The following is a 19,779-nucleotide window of genomic DNA, read 5'->3' as shown; positions in this document are numbered from 1 at the left end:
AAATACACAAAGTGAATAAAAAACAAATGTCGCATGAATATCACACTTTCTCTTCGCACACAATCCCCCCCCCCCCCCTGAAAGTACAGTAAAACTGAGGAAAATTGTCAAACTGCTGATGAAATGCTTAGGAAACATTTAACAAAATGAAAGAAAATGGTTGCCGCATTAATTGGCGCTAGTAGTCCTTCTTGTCTAGGTGTGCAATCTGAAAAAGAAATAAACCAATGTCGATAAGAAGACATGATAGCGCGGACACCCACATCAGTTGATGAGTAATCATCGTTTTGGGGTATAGGTCCTTCACCAGTAATAGCATCTCAAAGAAGAGAAAACGGAAACACTCCGTTGACGTTGAACCGGTCTATGAATGGAGGACTGTTGACGTGGGGAGTGTTCGGCAAACATGTTGTTTGTTGACGACTTGACCATCAGAAATAGGCCCCAAGAAACAGGTTTGTTTGATAATCTTCGATAAGGTAAGCTTGTTAGACTGTCAAAATGGGCTGATGATCCTGTTAGAATTAATCTTGATTAGCACCTCTATGGAGAAAGTGACTTTCGAGAGAACACCAGTTTTGACAGACAGGTATAAGACGCAGCCCGAATTTTTCGTAAAGCTCTATCCGGAATACGTGATTGCCAGGTTCAGTAATAAGATATGTTCAGCTTAGAATAATAACAGCTTCAAAGTTCAATAGAAGAAAGAGATATCAAATTAGGTTTTTCTCTTGAATTTTTTTCAATGTTTTGGGATTCCGCTCCTGACAATAGTGCCCAAAAGTTTCATTTCCTAAACAGTAAATTTACGTAATGGGAAGTAGATGACTGCCGTGTTACACGACGAATTATTACCCCATGGTAATATACAGTATAATTATGGTATGTAAAAGAGGCATTCTTTATACAGCATGTTTGTTTCGTCTCCCTTTGGTCAAAGATAATATGCACAATATTCTAAGATGAAATCCCATATTTTATGTATTCAAAAATACTTCATATTTCATGCTGCCTTGATGAATGAATGAATGAATGAATGAATGAATGATGTCTAGTAAAGCCAATTCGATCATAAAGTAGAAATGATCTCTCAATCTCAGCTTAAATTGGAAGCCATGTATTACACTCTGATGATTCAGAGTTTAAAATGAAATAAACGAAATAGGTGGCGTGAACATGGTAACAGTGGGAGAAATAGATAACGGTGTGATCTAGATAATAGATTTACAGAGCTATATATTATCCAGCTTTGTAAGCATAGTGAATGAAGCGGTCAATAAACTTTATATTTTAAAATTGAACAGTATTATTCCACTGTGTTTGTAATTGTGAACGATATACTTCCATTTCCTTAAAAGAACATGTTACTCTTTTAACATTCTTATACAAGTCAGACTGTCGAGGACACTATCACAAATATGAATATCTGACCTCAGTTCTATTCATCGTAATAACGTGGATCAAATTGCAATTACCGCAAGCGCTTCTGTCTTGTTTATCAGCTTGTTATGTTTTCATTTTCATACTCTATCAAGACGAGGCGGCCGTTTAGCCCATATTCAACTGCGCTGTTACGATGCCGCTGGTCTTTAATTGGGACCACTTCATAGGGTTATGCAAAGAGATGAGAGATTTTGCCACCAGGCTATTGATGCTCCTTGACCGCGCAAAATAAAAGCATGCAAATAAGCATTACACAAAAGTATACACAGATAAATAAAAACATATAGAAATAACACATAATAATACAATTGATCGAACGGAATCCGTATTTCATTCCCTATCTATCCCACATCCTCTTGATAATTTGACAAAACAGTAAAAATTCTGTGTGTCCTTGTAAAAAAGCACCAACTTGATCGTTACCCTCTCGTTATAAGATTATGCCTCTCTCGCCTATCGACTACCCTAACCACCCCGTGCACACAAAACCTTTCCACACACAACACACTCTATACATCCTTATTCACATTCACATGCCCATGCAACAGCACGCAAAACAGACAAACACACACACACACACACACCCCACACAAACATGCTTCCAATTACCACTCATTAGTTTGAAATGCACTGCCATCACAAAAGATAAAACCTTTCTGATTATCACTATTTCTATAAATCCGAAAACACACACACACATACACACACACACACACACAAACACACCCACACACACAAATAAATAAATGAAAATAGACACTAAACAGGAGGTCAGACATAAAATGGTTGAAGACAATATAAATCAAAACAAGAGATTAACGCACAGGAAACTGTCAACCAGTATATTTTACTTGTCAACCTTTGGAAGGAAAACGTCTCAAAATTGTCAAATATTTATATAATATCTTCATGTGACAGAAGCTTGCCTTCTTGTTATTCCTCTCTCCTCCTGAAGTCCAAAGCGACTATCTGTATCACTTCCGTCGAAGGTAAATTGTTCTCCACAAGTTTTACTAAAGTTATCAGACCATTCACACACTTAATTCTATTTGAACTACCTTGTAATCCCAAAATGATATCCCTGGATTCCATATCCATAACGCCCATACAGACGATAATAACAAATTGAAATATTATTGGCTTAACTCTGATAACATAAAGGGATAAGTGTGCATAGCTTATCGTTTACAGTTGACAAAATGAACATAGAATATTATTTACCGAGCAAATTAACTAGGTATATAAGTCATGTAAACATATACACACATACATGCACCTGTTTATTATATCATATACTGTAATAACTTTCATTCCATGCAAGATACAATTTGGGAGATACAGCCATGTCATCGAACTGCCGCAATGAACAGAGGGGGACAATAACTCTGAATGTGGGTCTACATGGGGACACTTGCTTGTCCTGGTAATAGTTTATTTGCTTCCTTTCCATTCCCCACCCCAACTCCCCATCTTTCCCTCCCGCTCTCTCCCTCCCCATCCAGACGAAGAGGGATTCCACCTTCGTTACTCACCGATAAGTTATCGACGATTCATTTAATTGTAGACTGGATACTAGCAACTCAGGGCGCATAGCGTCGTCCTGCACCATTAATCGCCGCTTTGTTAATGAGATTCATCATTCTAAGTGCTTTATTTGCATCGAACTTTCTTAGCCTACGGAGACACCGCTATGCGCTATCCGTTCTCGAAGGCCAAGGCACAAGTTGTGAACAGAGCCCTATGTGGTTTATATACAGTAACTAGTAACAGCGTTTATATTTACAGTAACTAAAAGGTGAAACTTTATAGCTGCCGTAGTTCTAAATTGCTCATGTATGGCTGGATTATAGAGCGTGACTATTAACGAATTTGTTACTCTAATAGCTTTAGCCAACCCCTGAGCTTCCTTCCCACCAAACATCTACCATATGTGTGTGTGTGTGTGTGTGTATAGCAATTTCCATTTAGATATGGTAAAGTAAAAATGAAATGAAATATATGTATAGTGCAGAAACCGAATGCATAATGGCGATAACATAGCTATGTTGGTTCTTATTTGCATGGGAAACCATTAGGGAAGAAAATCTTGAAAAACAGAGTGAGCGCTTCTCTCAATACGAAAACATTATGATGTTGGCATACGCGAGGAAATTGTCTTTATAGAACTAGAGAATTTGATAATCCTGTCAAAGTTTCATCATGCACTCAAAATATTACAGGGAAACAATAATAATCACTGTCCGAAAGCACACAGTCAAAATAACCCTATAGTGTTTCTCTTTAACCTATAGATGACGGTCACCAACATTTCTTAAAATTTTATACGTTTGTTTAAGTGCATGTTGGGATTTGCGTAACAAAACATTAAGTATCAAAGATATCGTCATTTCAACGCAATCATAAACTTCTTTTGTAAAATTTCCGAGTGCTTTAAACTGCGAATGAAATCTTAATAATGATTGAAAAGACACATCGGATTTCATTCCATTCACACTTCCATTCACAATTGTAGACTCAAAATTTCATAAACTATTTTTGTTTTCAGCTTCACTCAGATCTATTATACACATTGCTTTATTTTTCTCCAAAGTTCATTCTATTCTAAAACAGACTTCAAGGAAGCATGTTTGACGTCCAATTCAAACATATGAGGTAATTCACAAATCAGACATGGCTATGGAATGCGATTCAATCACAGTTTATAGAATAGAATTTGAGGCAATACAAAATCTTGACACGACCACATTATGTCCTGACATGCTATCAGTACATTCGAATGTAAATAAAAGCTATATGAAAGGTGACAAACAAGGACTATGAAATTAGGTTTATAAACGTTTAAAATGATATGTTGTAAAAATCTTTAGCAGAGACGCTCTATGGTGCCGATATTGGTATTTTACTTCGAACGTTCATACATTATACACACTAGAAATTTTGCATATCTGGAAGCACTTTGAAGAAAAATAATTTTGATGCAATTTAAATGTAATCACGTTTGACAATTCTATGTACTGTTTCCCAATAAACAATCTGATAAAGCTGTCTGTTCAAAAAAAAGATGCTCCACTATTAGAAGGTCATTTAGAGAATTAAAACGCCTGTAAATACACAAGGCACACTTGTATACAATGCAACTTATATGATATACATAACATCTCTAATAACATATTGCATAAGATCAAATACGTTATTATAGGAAATTACAATAGCAGTAATAATTTTGTTGGTGAGACTAAATGTTGCAGACCCATATAGCAAATATTTATAGTTTTTTTTTATACAGGCCAGATTTTGCGAGTGGTTTGATTAAACGCATTGATGGAAAGGGAGAGATGAAATCAGTTACCACCATTGTGCCTATGTAGGCCTATTTATACAGCACTTTACATCTTTTGTTTTGATTAACTCATGCAACAAAAATGTTTAATAAATCTGCAGCATTTAAGATTTCCTATACACCAAAACCATTTCACACATTGCAAGACTTAAACTAAAAGCTGGTAAATGTAGTGTAAATGCAAACAGAAATCTGCCAATCTATCCATTTCGTGACATCAAGACCGCGCTCGATTGTTCGTTATCGTAGATGTCGATCGTACCAACGAAACACGATTATTCAATAACAAAAGACAAACAGACAAAAACAAACAAACATACATATGGTTCCTGCTGTTGACAGTGACAGTGATATAGTTGATACTGATAGATGATTGATTGTACAATCATAGAAAGGATGTGAACATTCGTTATCCCCTGATGGTTGATATAAGAGTTGTAATTCTTCATCTTTTTTCTTCTTCTGCTGTTATCGCTTCTCGCTGTTGTTGTTGTTGTTGGTTGTAGTTTAGGTCTTCTTCTTTTTCCACCCCCTCTTCTTCTTCTTCTTCTCCTCCTCTTCTTTCTCTTCCCATTCCTCCTTCTTACACACATGAGAGACCGGACTCAGGACGTGGATTTAGCAGACGGCATCTTTGCGGGCCACTGCCCGGAGGGTGACACCGTCGGGAGGGGCCAGGAAACCATTATTCCCCAGTTTCAGGGGAATCTAAAGAAAAAAAAGTTTTGCCAAAGAAAACGGCTGTTATTACACTTCATTTGTGTATCTTTACAAACAAATAATCTCATGTTTGAGGTTTGATCTAAAGGTGTGTATGTACTATGTATAATGTGTAGTACTGGTAGCTGTCGCGATATAGTCAAGTGTCAATAGTGGCATTAGTCTGTAGCATTTGAAATTTTGGGTGTTACAACCAAAAGTTGGATTACAAATCACAATGATGAGTACGAAGTCATTACGTGCAAATCAAACTTGCCATTACTGTTATTTTCCATGTAATAGACAAAACTAAATCTTAAAAAAGATAAGATATGAGAGCACACATTAAGAAGGTAATGCATTCCCGATGATTAAAAAATGAAGCATGTTACGTGTGGCTGATCGAGTGGTATGATGATGGAGTGTCTAAAATTGTAGGTCCCCGAGTCAATTCCCAAGGAATTGTTAAGCAGCATGTAGTGGCGCTAATCATTGTCTATTATTACGTAGAAGACGAAGTCATGTGGTCACTTGCTAGCTACAAGTAGGTTGATTCTTATTTTTCTCAAGTCAACCGCTAGTCTTACCTCTGTCTGTGGACACGTCTCGAATCGGTACTTCTGGAGGACCCGAGCGATCGCCATCTTAGCTTCCATGAGAGCGAACCGCATTCCGATGCAGTTCCGGGGTCCAGCGCCGAACGGGATCCAGGAGAACGGGTGGTGCTTCTCTCGGTTGGCCTTTGAAAATCTAATTCATTTGTAAAATATACGATAGTTTCAATTAACGTCAGGTGAACGGCACAAGGTCTTTATACACTTGTACTTTTAACTTTTGACACCATGAACACGAAGGGCTGTTAAGTTTTGAATGAACTTGAAGCTTTTTTTTTCCTGAGAAGTAATTACGCAAGCTTATTTTTCACTTCCGATTTGCCAGCTCTCTTTCATACTTCAAGGCCAAAGAGTTATCATGACATCATAATACATGTACTTGCCATGAGCCTGCGGCTTTTTATTTTCTTTTCTCATCACATTCTTATACTTATGTTACAGTATTTCTGTCGTAGCAGTGATGTTATTTTCTTGTGATAATAACTATCAATTTTGTCATAATTATCACCATTAAAACTATCACTACTTTAAAGAATATTACTGTTCTTTCTTTACATTATCAAAATCATTATTCCTAGCCATCAAAGTTTTTCTTCATGACAATGAATTACTTTTCATTAGTGATTTAGGACAACAATTGTTACCGGCTTGGATCAAACTTGTCCGGATCGGCCCAGTAGTCCCCATCACGCTGGATGTTGTAGATCGGGATGAATACCTGTACGCCCTTCTCTATGGTCAGGTCCTTGTACGTGAATGTCTCATGGCACATCCGGTTTGTTCTGTTGGCAACCATGATTATTTTCATCAATCGTGTGTCAACTACTATCAACGATTGTTCCAACAAAACTCACTAATTTACTGTTTAAATTCGTGTTCACTCTTGACAAGGACAATGCAAGGAGTGTTGCTGTGTTGTTGTTTTTTGTTTAGCTTTTTGTTGTTTTAAATCAAATGTGGGCATAACCACAGTCATTCCTTTTATCAGAGAAAGAAGAAGAGTGCGAGAAAGAGCAATAGAGGTATCTGTACCTTTCATTCTCTTATACTATACTTGTGCATTTTATGTTGGCAGTTCAATATATGTATGTGGGTGGGGGTGTCTGCCTTTGCTCTAGACAGATAAAAAGGTGCTGAAGAGACTTGAAGATGTATATAGAAATACAGAAATAGACCAACAAATCCGCTTACACAGCAGCAGGAGGATAGAGGCGTAGAGTCTCACACACCACCTGATCCAGGTAAGGCATGGTGGCTATGGACGTGTACCCTACCGAGTCACGAGAGGGCGTCATCTCATCGACCTCCTCGATCAACTTTTCCTGAATCTCGGGATGAGTGGAGAGGAGATAGAAGACGAACCCCAACAAGGTGTTGGTAGTCTCGTATCCAGCCGTGAAGAAAGTCATGGCCTAAAACATGGTGAAATTACAACATTACGAGAGTGGACAGAATTGTTATTTTGATGGTCGTCTTATTCTTATATTCTTATTTCTACTCTAATGGTACAATGTGCATGTTTGATTCCATGTGGTTACCATTGTTAGTCACATGTAGCTAACAATGAGGGGTCAGTATCATTACATTACCCGCGTTTTCTCGTGTGGGTGTTATGTGGGAGGACCACTTCACTTCACTAAACGTATTATTTATAGACCTCTCAATCAATATCAATCTTCTATCAAAGACGATTAAAAAAAAGATAGACAATATTGCCCTCAACAGCAACGATGATTGCATGATGAATTGAGCACGAATAAAGCTCCTTTTCTGGATTTTTTTTTCTCACAAGCCACACTGTTACCTTATTATCTAGTAATGTAGTTATATGTACGTTATCTCAAAGGCGTATATTTCATGTTTTACAATCCGGCCCTCCCCCCCCCCCCCCCCCCCCCCGGCCTGATTAGTGTTAAACAGTGTCAAAACGTCTTCTCATGTTTTACAACTTCCATCGGGAAGAGATATAAAAAAACCATGTAAACTGAAAAACAAACCACATTTTGGGCAGGTCAGCATCACGCTAACAGTGCATTTGATTGTAGGACATTGTAAATATGGGCTGTCACGTGACCCGGAAGTAAAAAGTCTCACCTGACCGATGAGCTCCGTATCAGAGAGCTGAATGCGCTGCGCATATTTATTGGCGTGGTATTCCATGTTGTGATGACGCTCGATGTCGGCATGGATGTCGTCTTCGTCATCTTTTTCGTCAGCGGGAAGTTGGTCGACTTCGCTGGAGGGACTCTGGGCGTTTAGCATCAGCTGAAGGAAATCAACCAGCTGTTGGACATCAAGTATGATAAGTCACATAAATGAAAGAATTAAATATCGCTACCCTCGCTTCTCTCAGGTGTGCAGCTACGTCGCGAAGTCGCGGCATACCTGGAAAGAGCTTCGGGAGGCGTTGGCCAAAAATAAGAAAAAAAGATAGTTGAATTCTATGTAACTGTTTCGAAAAGACTTAAAGAGGTCACAGAGGGGCTCTTGTTAAATAAAGTTGAGAAGTGTTGAAATGGTGGAAAACAGGAAAAAGAAGAGAACACAATATAGGCATAAAAGTACTAATGAATTTTATCGCTATGCTACCTCGTGCACTTTCACTACATTTCAGAACTTTGACTTTGTCGTAATGCTGCTGAATGTGTGAACATGCGCAAATCAAAACACAGTGTCTTTTGTCGATGGGGGAGGGGGAGGCTGGGGCTGAAAGCCCCTCAAATTTTGGCTTTTGAAATAAGAGCGGGTAAAATTGCGATCCCCAAACACAAACACAAAAGATGGTTTCGCGCAAAGATTCTTCCAATTGAGAAGGGGGGGGGGGTGGTGACACCTTGAACCCCTCCCACCCCCACCCCCGCACACACACAGAAACCTTCTGGGGCTCCTGTAGTACGTCCGTCATACCCAAAGTTGTTGACATGATTTTTGAGAACAAAGAAACACACACACACACTCACATACACGTTACCAATCAATCAATCAATCAATCAATCAATCAATCAATCAATCAATCAATCAATCAATCAATCAATCAATCAATCAATCAATCAATCAATCAGTCAGTCGGACTCAGTCAATGGGTCAATCAATCAATCAACTAACCAAGCGAAGAAGGAAAAGGCTATTTTGATCAAAATGGCAGTCCATTAAGATATGACTACACAACCAACCTTCTTCTTGACGGCGCCCACGGTCTGTTTTCTAAGAGCAACTGCTTTGAGCGTGACGTCACAAAAGAACTGGACAACGTCCCGGGGAACGAAGCCGTAACCACATTCGGCAAGAAGGCGTCCAATTGATGGAAACATGGCTGGAAACGTAACAAAGAAAGAGTCTCCAACAACAATGACAATACACAACAACAAATGGAAATCACATTTTGATTTAGCATTGAGGGATGCAATAACTGGGTCTTTTCATACCTCACAAGGCGTGATTAGTTTGTCGGGTTTACGTCGAACCTGTTCGTGCCTTTTATTACGCGTATCATTCTCATCAAGTCTACATCACAGACATTGACACAACTACATGCGAGTCTACGATTTGGAACAACAAAATAACTGTTTTAATCAGATATGTCAAGCAACAGATCTATGAGACGTATACTTTTTCTTGGAGATAACGGGTCAAGTGATGACTGCTTGGCAGAATATGATGGAATATCACCATTCTCTCTTACATACACAGTCCTGCTTCACCTATACTTCCAAAAACAATGAATCTTTTATGCAATAATAGTGACAATAATAATAATGATAATGATTATAATAATAATAACAATAATGATAATAATGTGCAATACGATTCTACGCTCACATCACTCTGATATAACGAGACTGATATGGCAGTGAAATACAGGCCATAATGAACGAGGATAAACCTTCTTTTTTTCAGATCATAGCTTGATGCCATGTATAGATATCGATTGTCATTACCCGATATGACGAAGATGGGGCTGTTCTGATCGATTCTGAAGGCTCGCTGGGCGTGGGTTACGAATGGATCGTTTGGCCGTCCCTGAGAATCGATGTTCAGTCCAAAGGCGCAGCTTCCAATGGTATCCATTACAAAAGCGCCAAATAATCTGCAGTTAAAAAAAAGATACAAAGTTGAATTGATCTATATGCATATCTAATAGCTTTGTTAAAAGGAGAATCATACTCAGCATCTACGTTAACTTTGTTTCTCCTCCACACAATATTGACAATTATTTCACTTTTGTTACTTTAGCAACCATTGTAATGTATTCTTACTGTAGTGTTAATAATTGTTTTCTTTGTATAAATTTACATGTATCATTTTTGTCACTAAAGACAGTGAGATTTACGTTTATATAATCATTCTATTGTGAAAAAGCGAAATAAATTTGACTGAACTGAACTACCCCCTCTCACCTCATACTGTCTTCTTTAGCCCGATAGTATAAACTATACGCATATACTTCTGTAATCCCCACCTCCATATTCTTATCTTTTCATTAATATTATAACCAAAGTGGTTGTTGCATGATTTTGAAGAATTTGAAGATTTTGAAAATATGCATTGTTTACATTTATTCGTTAATATATCATATTTTGTATTAAACTTTCTGATTCACACCGCTTACAAAATTGTTAACAATAATTAAGATTTATCAGATGTATAACTTTGTATTTGTATTACATTTTTGTTGGATGGAAATTAAAAGAACAATTGAACTGAAATTGAAATTGAAATACCTCACACATCACACACACATACACACATACAAACACACAGACAAACTTACTTCCTGCACTCCATGTATCCTTTGTCGTTTTGCTCTTTGCCAATGTTCTTCAGCAGGTTATCTGCGCTGTCGTTCACCAGGGAAGACATCTACAACGAATCAGACGATAAATAGGTAATGATTGTCGTCTTGAGTGATGTCATCGAATGCCATGATTTGGTTTGATTTGATTTAATTCATGCATTTCTTCATCAATTTTATTGGCACATATACATGTTTTGATACATAACTTAAAGAAAAAAAGCCATACAAACTCAAGTCCTGCTTTGTTGTGGGCAACAGTATCAATCGCTGCATTACGCAATTTTGATTATACCCACAAATGAAAATTTTATCTGAATTGTATTAAAAAAAGAATCTTGCACACTCAAGAATGTCTAACTAAAACCCAGGAGGAGAGAATTGCAATCGCTTTACATTTACAATGCACAGTGGTATGTAACCCGCGATTCTCACCGCTTTTTCAACAATCTGTGGACATTTGAATTGTGCATTGAGACACTATCCGATGCTCTAGCTCCCCGCTTGCTGGAATGATATAGAATGAAGTGCTCCTCTTTTTGAAGTCTAAAAGATTTTTTTTTTCAGATTATTTTCAGACAGAAAACTGCTCATTTCTCACACGTTGTCACCATGAATAAAGTGCATCACGCTGATTTCTTTGATAGCCGTTTGCGCCTTAGGTATTCATAGTGAATCAGTTGTTCATTTTTTTTCTTCTTCATTCAAACACGCCGTTGTAAGGTACAATACACTGGTCTCTAAAGTAGACACCTCCTTTTGAGATACATGGATACAATATAAACATGCTGAAAAGTAGATGATAGAGTTGTAGAGTTCACGGAGCCTTTTATGGTTGGGTAATTTCTATTCACGGCGCTCGTCATGGATTGCACAATAATTATATTCTATTCGCACAATGAGCGATCCATTCGTCCATGTTTATTGCAAAGTTCAGCAGGCAGACAATTCTCATAACTCCTGTAGTGCGCTATATACTGAATCTTAATGCCCTTTTGAACACGGCGGCACGTTATCGTATATTTATGTGAAGTGCAACGCCACTCCTTGTTAAAGTTACTTTACAAACTAGGGGTAATTCCAAACCAACAAAATTACCAACATTTCATCAAATTGACATGTAATGCTGCAGTTACGGAATGCTAGGATATGATATGTTTTTGCGGGACCAGGGTATAATATGTTGGTGGCAACCACGCGTGCAAAGTAGATGAGGTGACACTATCACCACCTCGCATTAGGTTCAGCGCCGTGACATTTTCATCATAACAGCCGATGAAAATTTTCTGCATCATAAATATTGTGTCCTTACCGGTGTAATTTACCAGCTATGAATGCTTCCCACTCACAGCAATGGATTTTATGAGAAGGCTTCAAGTTTCTTCATGTGATTTTCTTTTAAAAATAGTAAAGACGTGCGTGTAAATGTCGATTGGAGACGCATTTAGTGATGATATGAAGAGTTTGTTCGCAAAAACCGATAAGTCCATATTTGCCAAATGGAGATATTTCCGATAAAAGGTCAAGAAAAATAAAGAGAATAATAAGAAAATCTTTGCTTCTTTTGACCATGACTTCAAATATATACCTTTATATGTAGTGACCAATATATCATTTAAAAGGTATTATTTTGTACTTTATGAAAGAGACCGTACTTCAAAATCTTCAAAAATGGACTTATCGGTTTTTGCGAACAAGCTCTTCATATCATTAATGTTACAGTGGTTTACTATTGTATGAGCCATCATAATACTTCTCTTCTGTTCGAGAAACGCTTGTCTTGCATGGTAGTCTGTAATTCTGTAAAATGAAATACTGAGTAGCTTATTTTCCTATAGACGATAGACCCACATCAGCCGACGTTTTGCTATCCAATGAGGAGCGCGCTCGTGGAGTGCCGCTTCGCAAGCCTTGCCCTCCTCGAGCTCTACAGAGCAGCAGTTGCTCGCCTGACACACGTACGGAGGTGAGCTCCGTTAGTGACTGACCAATTTCATCTTGGAGCCGCTGAAAGTTGGCGTGAGCAGGTTGCGGACCTCCTTCCATCGCTCGCCCTCCAGGGTTCCGACGCCTTCTATGAACTCTTTGTTGGTCAGAGGAAAACGCTGTACTCATCGTCAGGAGAGAACCGTTATGAAAATCAGAAAGGGAGATTATGAAAATAGGCAAAACTGTAGGGAATGTCTGTGTTTCTTGCGATTTTACGAAAAAGCCCAAATACATACGTAATGAGTCTTGTAAAAGGCAAATTATGAACCTTCTTCACCTTACAAGTCATTTGCAGAAAATCATTCAACGCTAAGTTGACGTTTAGTTAATTTCTGTATATCTCAGGACAAACCAACATCAAATTATAGATTCTTTGATACATGATAAACGAGCAATTCTACAAAGGGTGATCTTATAATAGTAAATTGAAACACATACGAGTGTTCTTAACAATCTTGAAAGCAAAAGTACGGTGTGTGGGAGGGGGTATAACTGTAACTGACGAGAAGAGAACCGCAGACTTTCATATAAAGCTAGTGCTTTATGAAAATGAGAACCTAAACGTAAGCATATACATTCAATCTAGAGATGGCCGTGGGACTAGAAAGCTGTGCTACTGAAGAGTGCAAGTGCGAATTGCAGAGAAATGTGTGTTTTGCATGTGTGCAAAGTTAAAGAAGATGTTGGAAATGACGAAATTATTTACCACTCGGCTGTGGAAATTTCCGAAGTTTTTGACCATGATATCTCTCAACATGTCAGGTTCTGTAATAACCAGCACAGGATCGTAAAAACTGTAAAACCTGAGGTATCAAGAGTGGAAAGAAGATAAAAAATATCAGTTAAAACATAGATACAAATATGTTCACACCCAGACTTCAGTATAATATCCTTAACGTTCTCCTATATTTCGGTGTTTAAACAGTTGTATTTCTGATTAAAGATAACTTGATTTCACCGTGTTGCATGCAATTTGTTCAGGCGAAGGGGACTTTCGACATCAATTTGCTATGAAATCAACATTTTCTTTTTTTGAATATCATTACAAGCATCACTGCTGCTATCGGTATTACCATTATTCTGTCATTTAGATGCCTTTTTTTTTTAATCAATATAATTCTAATAATAATTATCACAATCACTCTTACCACATGACCACCATCGTTCATCATTCACTTATGCGTCATTTTTAATGCTTGTCATAACCAGTCCTTTATCCTTCTTATCAACGGATTGCACTTGGGCGATTCAGACTTTGATGACGTCATTTCTTTTGTGCTATGAGTATCTGCTCGTGAGCAGCCGCAGACATTTGGATTTCATTACATTGCATTGCATTGTGGACAAGTGTCCCCTCTCGCGGAGCAGCTATGGAAGGCAATCGTTTGTACAACGTTTACATACAAGTAGGCCTACGTAATGCATATAGATACGACAACGTATCAAAAGAGGGCAGATTCGGACTATGAGGTACAGGCTGCACACAATTTCTTGATTAGTGCCCCTAATTTTAACCAGATCTGAGCCGTATTGTGTGGTCATAAAGACTTAGGCCGATATCACTGTCTGTGTATAGCTGCATGCTTGTTATACCTACCCATATACCTTCCCATGCCTCTTGCCCATGTTGGTAAACACTTGCGGTATGCCCTGATCAGAGAGTGGGAGAGAGAATCAAACTATTATAAATGTCAGGTTAGACATATCCAATAAGTCGATGGTACATAGCAATTCCTTTGTTGCAAAATATCTTAAGATTATATTAAAAGACTTAAAAATGAAATAACGTATATAAATATAGCGTATATATATGTTTATCATATATATATATATATATATATATATATGCGTATAATACATTTCATTATATTACGTAACTGACCTTTGAAAACTCCCTCATACAGCCAATGACAGGCCAGGCCGACTCGCTGACCACGCCCTTCCGACGCCAGTACGTATGACACCACGTGTCGTACCTTAATTGGAGAAAAGAAAGTGATACGAAGGAAATGTGCCCAGTTGCCATGGTTACATTCGATAAAAAGCATCTACGACGAATTTATAGCATCAAGACCAACAGTACAAGATTATAACGTTCAGCTCTTTCAACTTATCGTGTAAGTATAGTCACTTTAACGTTGCCTCATAGTAATTATTCATGACTCTCGAAACGCTAGGCTGTGGACAAACAGACTCGATGCATCGAGTTTTACACTCAACCATACCTATTTTCCAGAGATCCGTATCACATCGACTAAGATTGTCATGTTCTCAACTCAGAAATACCATACGAGGATAGTTACTTAATGACACTGTTTATACCGATTTCACTTCAAGTTTAAGTTTGTTTCAGTTTGCTTTATTTTTCCACTTGTACATTAGACAAATCAACAATGTTCTCATCAAAATATGATGAAGAATACTTAAAGGAATACTTCTATAATTTCGCGTTAGTAATATAAGTAAGAGAACGTAATAATTTTATTTGGTAAACCAAGGTACATGTGAAGGAGACCTCATCAATATAGTTTGCTAGACTATAGGATGACAACCTCGAGGCGAAAAGATGTTTTGCATTTGTGTGTGTGTGTGTGTGTGTGTGTGCGTGTGTGTGTGTGTGTGTGTGTGTGTGTGTGTGTGTGTGTGTGATTGATGGATGAACAAAACAAACACGAAAAATGGCTTGAGAACATACAATAGAATTTCACCAAAGAAGATAAGACAAAGAGGATGTATCTAGACAGACACAAAATGTTTGTACGATGGAACAATTGAAGGGGAGAGGGAAAGCACAGACCAGTGATCAATAGTTTGGAGTTATTATAATCATGAACACGAACAGCTTGACTTTCACAAGAATTTGTATTTTGCACCTGTAACAGGTAAGATACAGTCTATATAACATGACAGTTTATCAGGTCCCGGAGCTAGATTGTTATGAGAGCTATGATAAAAGCAAATTAAACCTGACCATAAACCACAGATTTTACAGTATTATTTATCGCATTTATACACTGTATCTTTATGTATATTCTTTATTTTTGTATTTGTATTTTTGTATTATTCTGGACAGAATAATAATTTTCCGTTAAATTGTGCCCTTAGAAACATCTATATTAAGCGCCTTATAAATGCATCGTATTATTATTGTATTGTTATTATTCGTAGCTTGACATTTCCTAAATAGTTGAAAAATGTTTGGTTGACCCCCTTCGACATGCAGGATGATCTGAACATGCTATTCACACCGCCTGCAAACATCTCGACAGTGGTAAAGGCAGAGATAATCTAGCCAAGGTTTTTTTTTGCAGGATTTCTTTCGCACACACACTAATCATTCATAATTCAGCGTTCCTTCACTGGTCATAGTGCACGTTTGTTCGTGCTTACATTTTCTATATATGCACACCTCGCACTGGAAGACGCAGTGTATAGATGATAAGCATACATATGCACCTTTTGAACCTTGACTCAGCAATTTCCAAATTAGGCCATGGTTCTCTGAACGACATGCAAAACGTGAGAATGGGCGCGACAGCATGATTTGACGTTGTCGTTGTAAATAGTGGATCGTGTGATAACAAAGATTTTCATAGTAATTTCCTCTCTTTATTCCTACATGAGCTGGTAACAACAACAACAGTGAGGCTACTCAGATCAACAACGGATCATCTGACTCATAAAACTCTGCATGCCAAGTTAATTTCCTGCCATTGGTATGTGTGTGAGATTTGAGGCACATTTTGACTTATTGGTGCAAAAAGGGTTAAAAAAGCTCAGCTCAAAGTCAACAATAATCCACTCGTCCTCGTTGATGACCCCTTTTGGTACGACAACATGCTGTATTTGAGGGAGCAATCCATTGACTATCCACACAAAGTATAAGGTTCAGTGACAGGGTCCTACATTTTGCCAGACACACACTCAATGTCAACATTGAGTTAACGACTTTCAGCAACTATTATACACATTAAGATTCCCATTCACTCTGTTGACATCCACGATCATAAGCAAAGACAAACAAACAAACAAAAATCACCTAGTCAATAATAAAATGAATTCTTAAAAAAATTAATCGGTTTTCGAACATGAAGAGACTTGAAGAATGATTATTTCAGAGAAATGTCTATTTTAATATTTTAGGTCTGACAAAATTGTAATAAATTTAAACATAATCATCATCATCATCATCATCATCACCATCATATCTTGGTAATGATAATGATGATAATAATGATAAAATGATAATAATGATAATTTTGCCTCTTTGTTCCTTGACAAACAAACAAACAAAAAATTGTATCATTCTAGAATCAACATCATCAATTTGTTCTAAACCTGTGTGTCGCCTAAACTGATGAAAATATTAACACTGGCATATGATGCAATCATGTTACTGGTATATTCAAGCACAAACAACCGGGAACGAAAGTGTATTGATGAAAATAATACGGTCTCCCGCAAAAGCCGCAAACCGGCAATGCAAGGATACATTACCGGGCAAAGACAACCGCTGTCATTAGATACCTAGAGAATATGCGGCGTAAGGGATGAAAAAGCATTTTTATGTTGCAAGTAAAGATGAAAGTAATGGCAGTACGTCTTCCTATTACTAGTGATAATACAAAATAAAAGATAATCACATGATGATGATGAAGAAGAAGAAAAGGAAGGGAGGAGGAAGAAGAGGAGCAGGAAATAGAATGGCTCCGGCAAAATTAATGCTTGGTTACGTGTACTTATAAATCATTGCATTTGTACATATTTTTCTCTTTTTGGGGGGGTCCTTATACTCGCCGTTCCTATTTATCCCTTCGAGAATAAATAATCTCTTAATCCTCATGAAATCCTGGATAATATCACTGCACTTTTAAGGGGATTATGCATCTCTTTCTGCACTCATGTCTCAATGACAGCGAACAGGGTCTGCAGCCCCCCCCCCCCCCCTACATACGCTGTTTGGGGTCTTAAAAAATAACCCCAAGTGCCCAAGAAAACCATTTATTTTAAAAGGTTCCGTCCGGATTCTTCCCTTCTAAAGGGGGGGGGGGGGATACCATTGACCCGCAGTCCGCCCTTTAAAACCAACCAATCAATAAATACAGTATACTTACAAAAAAACGAACGAACAAACAAACAAACAACAAACAAATATTTCCACGGCTCTTGCACCCCATCATGGTCACGCGCAGTATAGATAAACCTATTTCAGCCTCGTCTAATGGTCAAGTAGCCTACATGTATATCAGTATGAATATACAGTATCTCTTACATCTAAGTGAAATTATGACGCCATAACTAAAAATACATGCAACATTGATAATGGGCGTAACGCAGCTGAGCAGAGTTTTTATTTCTTGTCTTGACTTGCTCGTCTGGTCCTTTAATATCCCTATCATGTTCCTGTAAAGCCCTAGATACTATAGTAATCTTAAAAGTACACACATAAATTATACTACATGCAATGAAATGAAGAGAAGACATAGTGTGTGTGTGTGTGTGTGTGTGTGTGTGTGTGTGTGTCTGTGTGTCTGTGAAAGAGACAGGTAGAGAGACAGAATTACAGACTGTGCGAATGCAAGAGGGAAGGAGGGAGAGAAGAAGACGAGAGAAGGGGGAGAGTAGAAAACTCTTTTTGAGACCTATAAATTGTGTCGACTCTACTTCTTGGATTGATAATACATATAGATAATTCTACTGCAAAGACTCATCGGCAATTAAGTCATCAGCAAAATCGCCATGTGCACGAAAGTAACAAGTGTTTATGATTTAAATTTTGAATCACACGCAAAAAAAGAGAAAAATAGAAAAGGAAGAATAACAGCCTCACCACCAAGTTGAAAACTGAGGGTAGGTGGCGATGACATAATTTCAAGTCGAAACATACAGTAACACAGTTATTGGATGATGACAGTTGCTACAACTACATCGGAGGTCATGATAAAGTAAAGTTCATGAAGAGAGGATACCATTCTCAAAGCATGACATTTATATAAATCCAATCATCCAACTACTTCATATGATCTACATACTCTGCTGTGATGTGGGAAATAGGTGCGCCATCTGCAATTTACTTACACGAAATAGAGAATGACCGCTGCAAGCAGCAAGAACCACGAGAGTGGCATGGCCCAACCAAAGATCTCCACTTCCATGCTTTCGACGCGTAGCAAGTAAATTTGCAGAATGTGCGATCCGAGAGAAGATGCAACGAAGGACCAGATGAATATTTGAATAGACGCGCAAATGAAGGCAACTTTTTACGAATTACTGTTCATGTTCCTTCACTTTTATACGGCGAAGTGTAGTTTTCTCCCATGTAACAGGTACAGCTGTTTACGTAATACTGAGGTGCACCTATAAAAAATCTCTGCAATATGAATTACGATTGCGTGTCCTCAATGTATTGCAGTACCGCGTTATTGTAAACACGTTATTATCAGTGACGTCACCGTTACGGGAGCAAAGTCTGCGTTGAATACGGTCCTCGCAATCGAGTGTGTAATCATTACTATCACGTACAGAGAGACGGTGATTTTTATTATACAAATGTACTTGAAAGCGAGGGGGTATTTGTATATGGAACCGTACCTCCCCGGGGATTTCGCTCTACAATACTCTATTCACAATCACTAAACGGTACATTGAACATATAGGGCTAAGAACGATCTGTTGGATTTCTTATTATTCATTTTCATTTTCTACCTCTCTCTGCTTTCCTCGCCTCCCCCCCCCCCCCTCCATTTGCCTTCCATTATCCTTGTGAAAACTGTCATCGGTTGAGTATGAAACCTGTGACGATCGACAAGGTTCAAACCACTCGTGAAGATTGCTCTTGATGAAGTTTAGTCTCTTTCAAGACCAAACGCTGTACGTACTCGTACATCGATAGACGTCGAGTC

The 19,779-nt window shown here is 38.0% G+C and overlaps 1 protein-coding gene across 1 annotated transcript; it reads right to left on the bottom strand.

The window, feature by feature from the left end:
• Nucleotides 1-5,251: 5,251 nt before the first annotated feature.
• On the bottom strand, nt 5,252-19,212 carry LOC139742154 (cytochrome P450 3A6-like). Its single transcript, XM_071652723.1, has 13 exons — nt 18,956-19,212; nt 14,760-14,853; nt 14,475-14,527; nt 13,584-13,680; nt 12,877-12,993; nt 10,868-10,956; nt 10,035-10,183; nt 9,270-9,409; nt 8,191-8,379; nt 7,288-7,508; nt 6,741-6,878; nt 6,070-6,232; nt 5,252-5,491 (listed from the first exon to the last, which is right to left on the bottom strand). The coding sequence occupies exons 1-13, from the start codon at nt 19,030-19,032 to the stop codon at nt 5,402-5,404; spliced, it is 1,617 nt and encodes a 538-aa protein (XP_071508824.1). The 5' UTR covers nt 19,033-19,212; the 3' UTR covers nt 5,252-5,401.
• Nucleotides 19,213-19,779: the final 567 nt, after the last annotated feature.

This window comes from Diadema antillarum, unplaced genomic scaffold, assembly GCF_040938485.1.
Source record: "Diadema antillarum isolate AM-2024a unplaced genomic scaffold, OU_Dant_1.0 seq00000981_RagTag, whole genome shotgun sequence".
Lineage (NCBI taxonomy): Eukaryota > Metazoa > Echinodermata > Echinoidea > Diadematoida > Diadematidae > Diadema > Diadema antillarum.
Note: the sequence above shows the minus strand (reverse complement) of the source record. Positions and strands in the feature narration are given on the sequence as shown.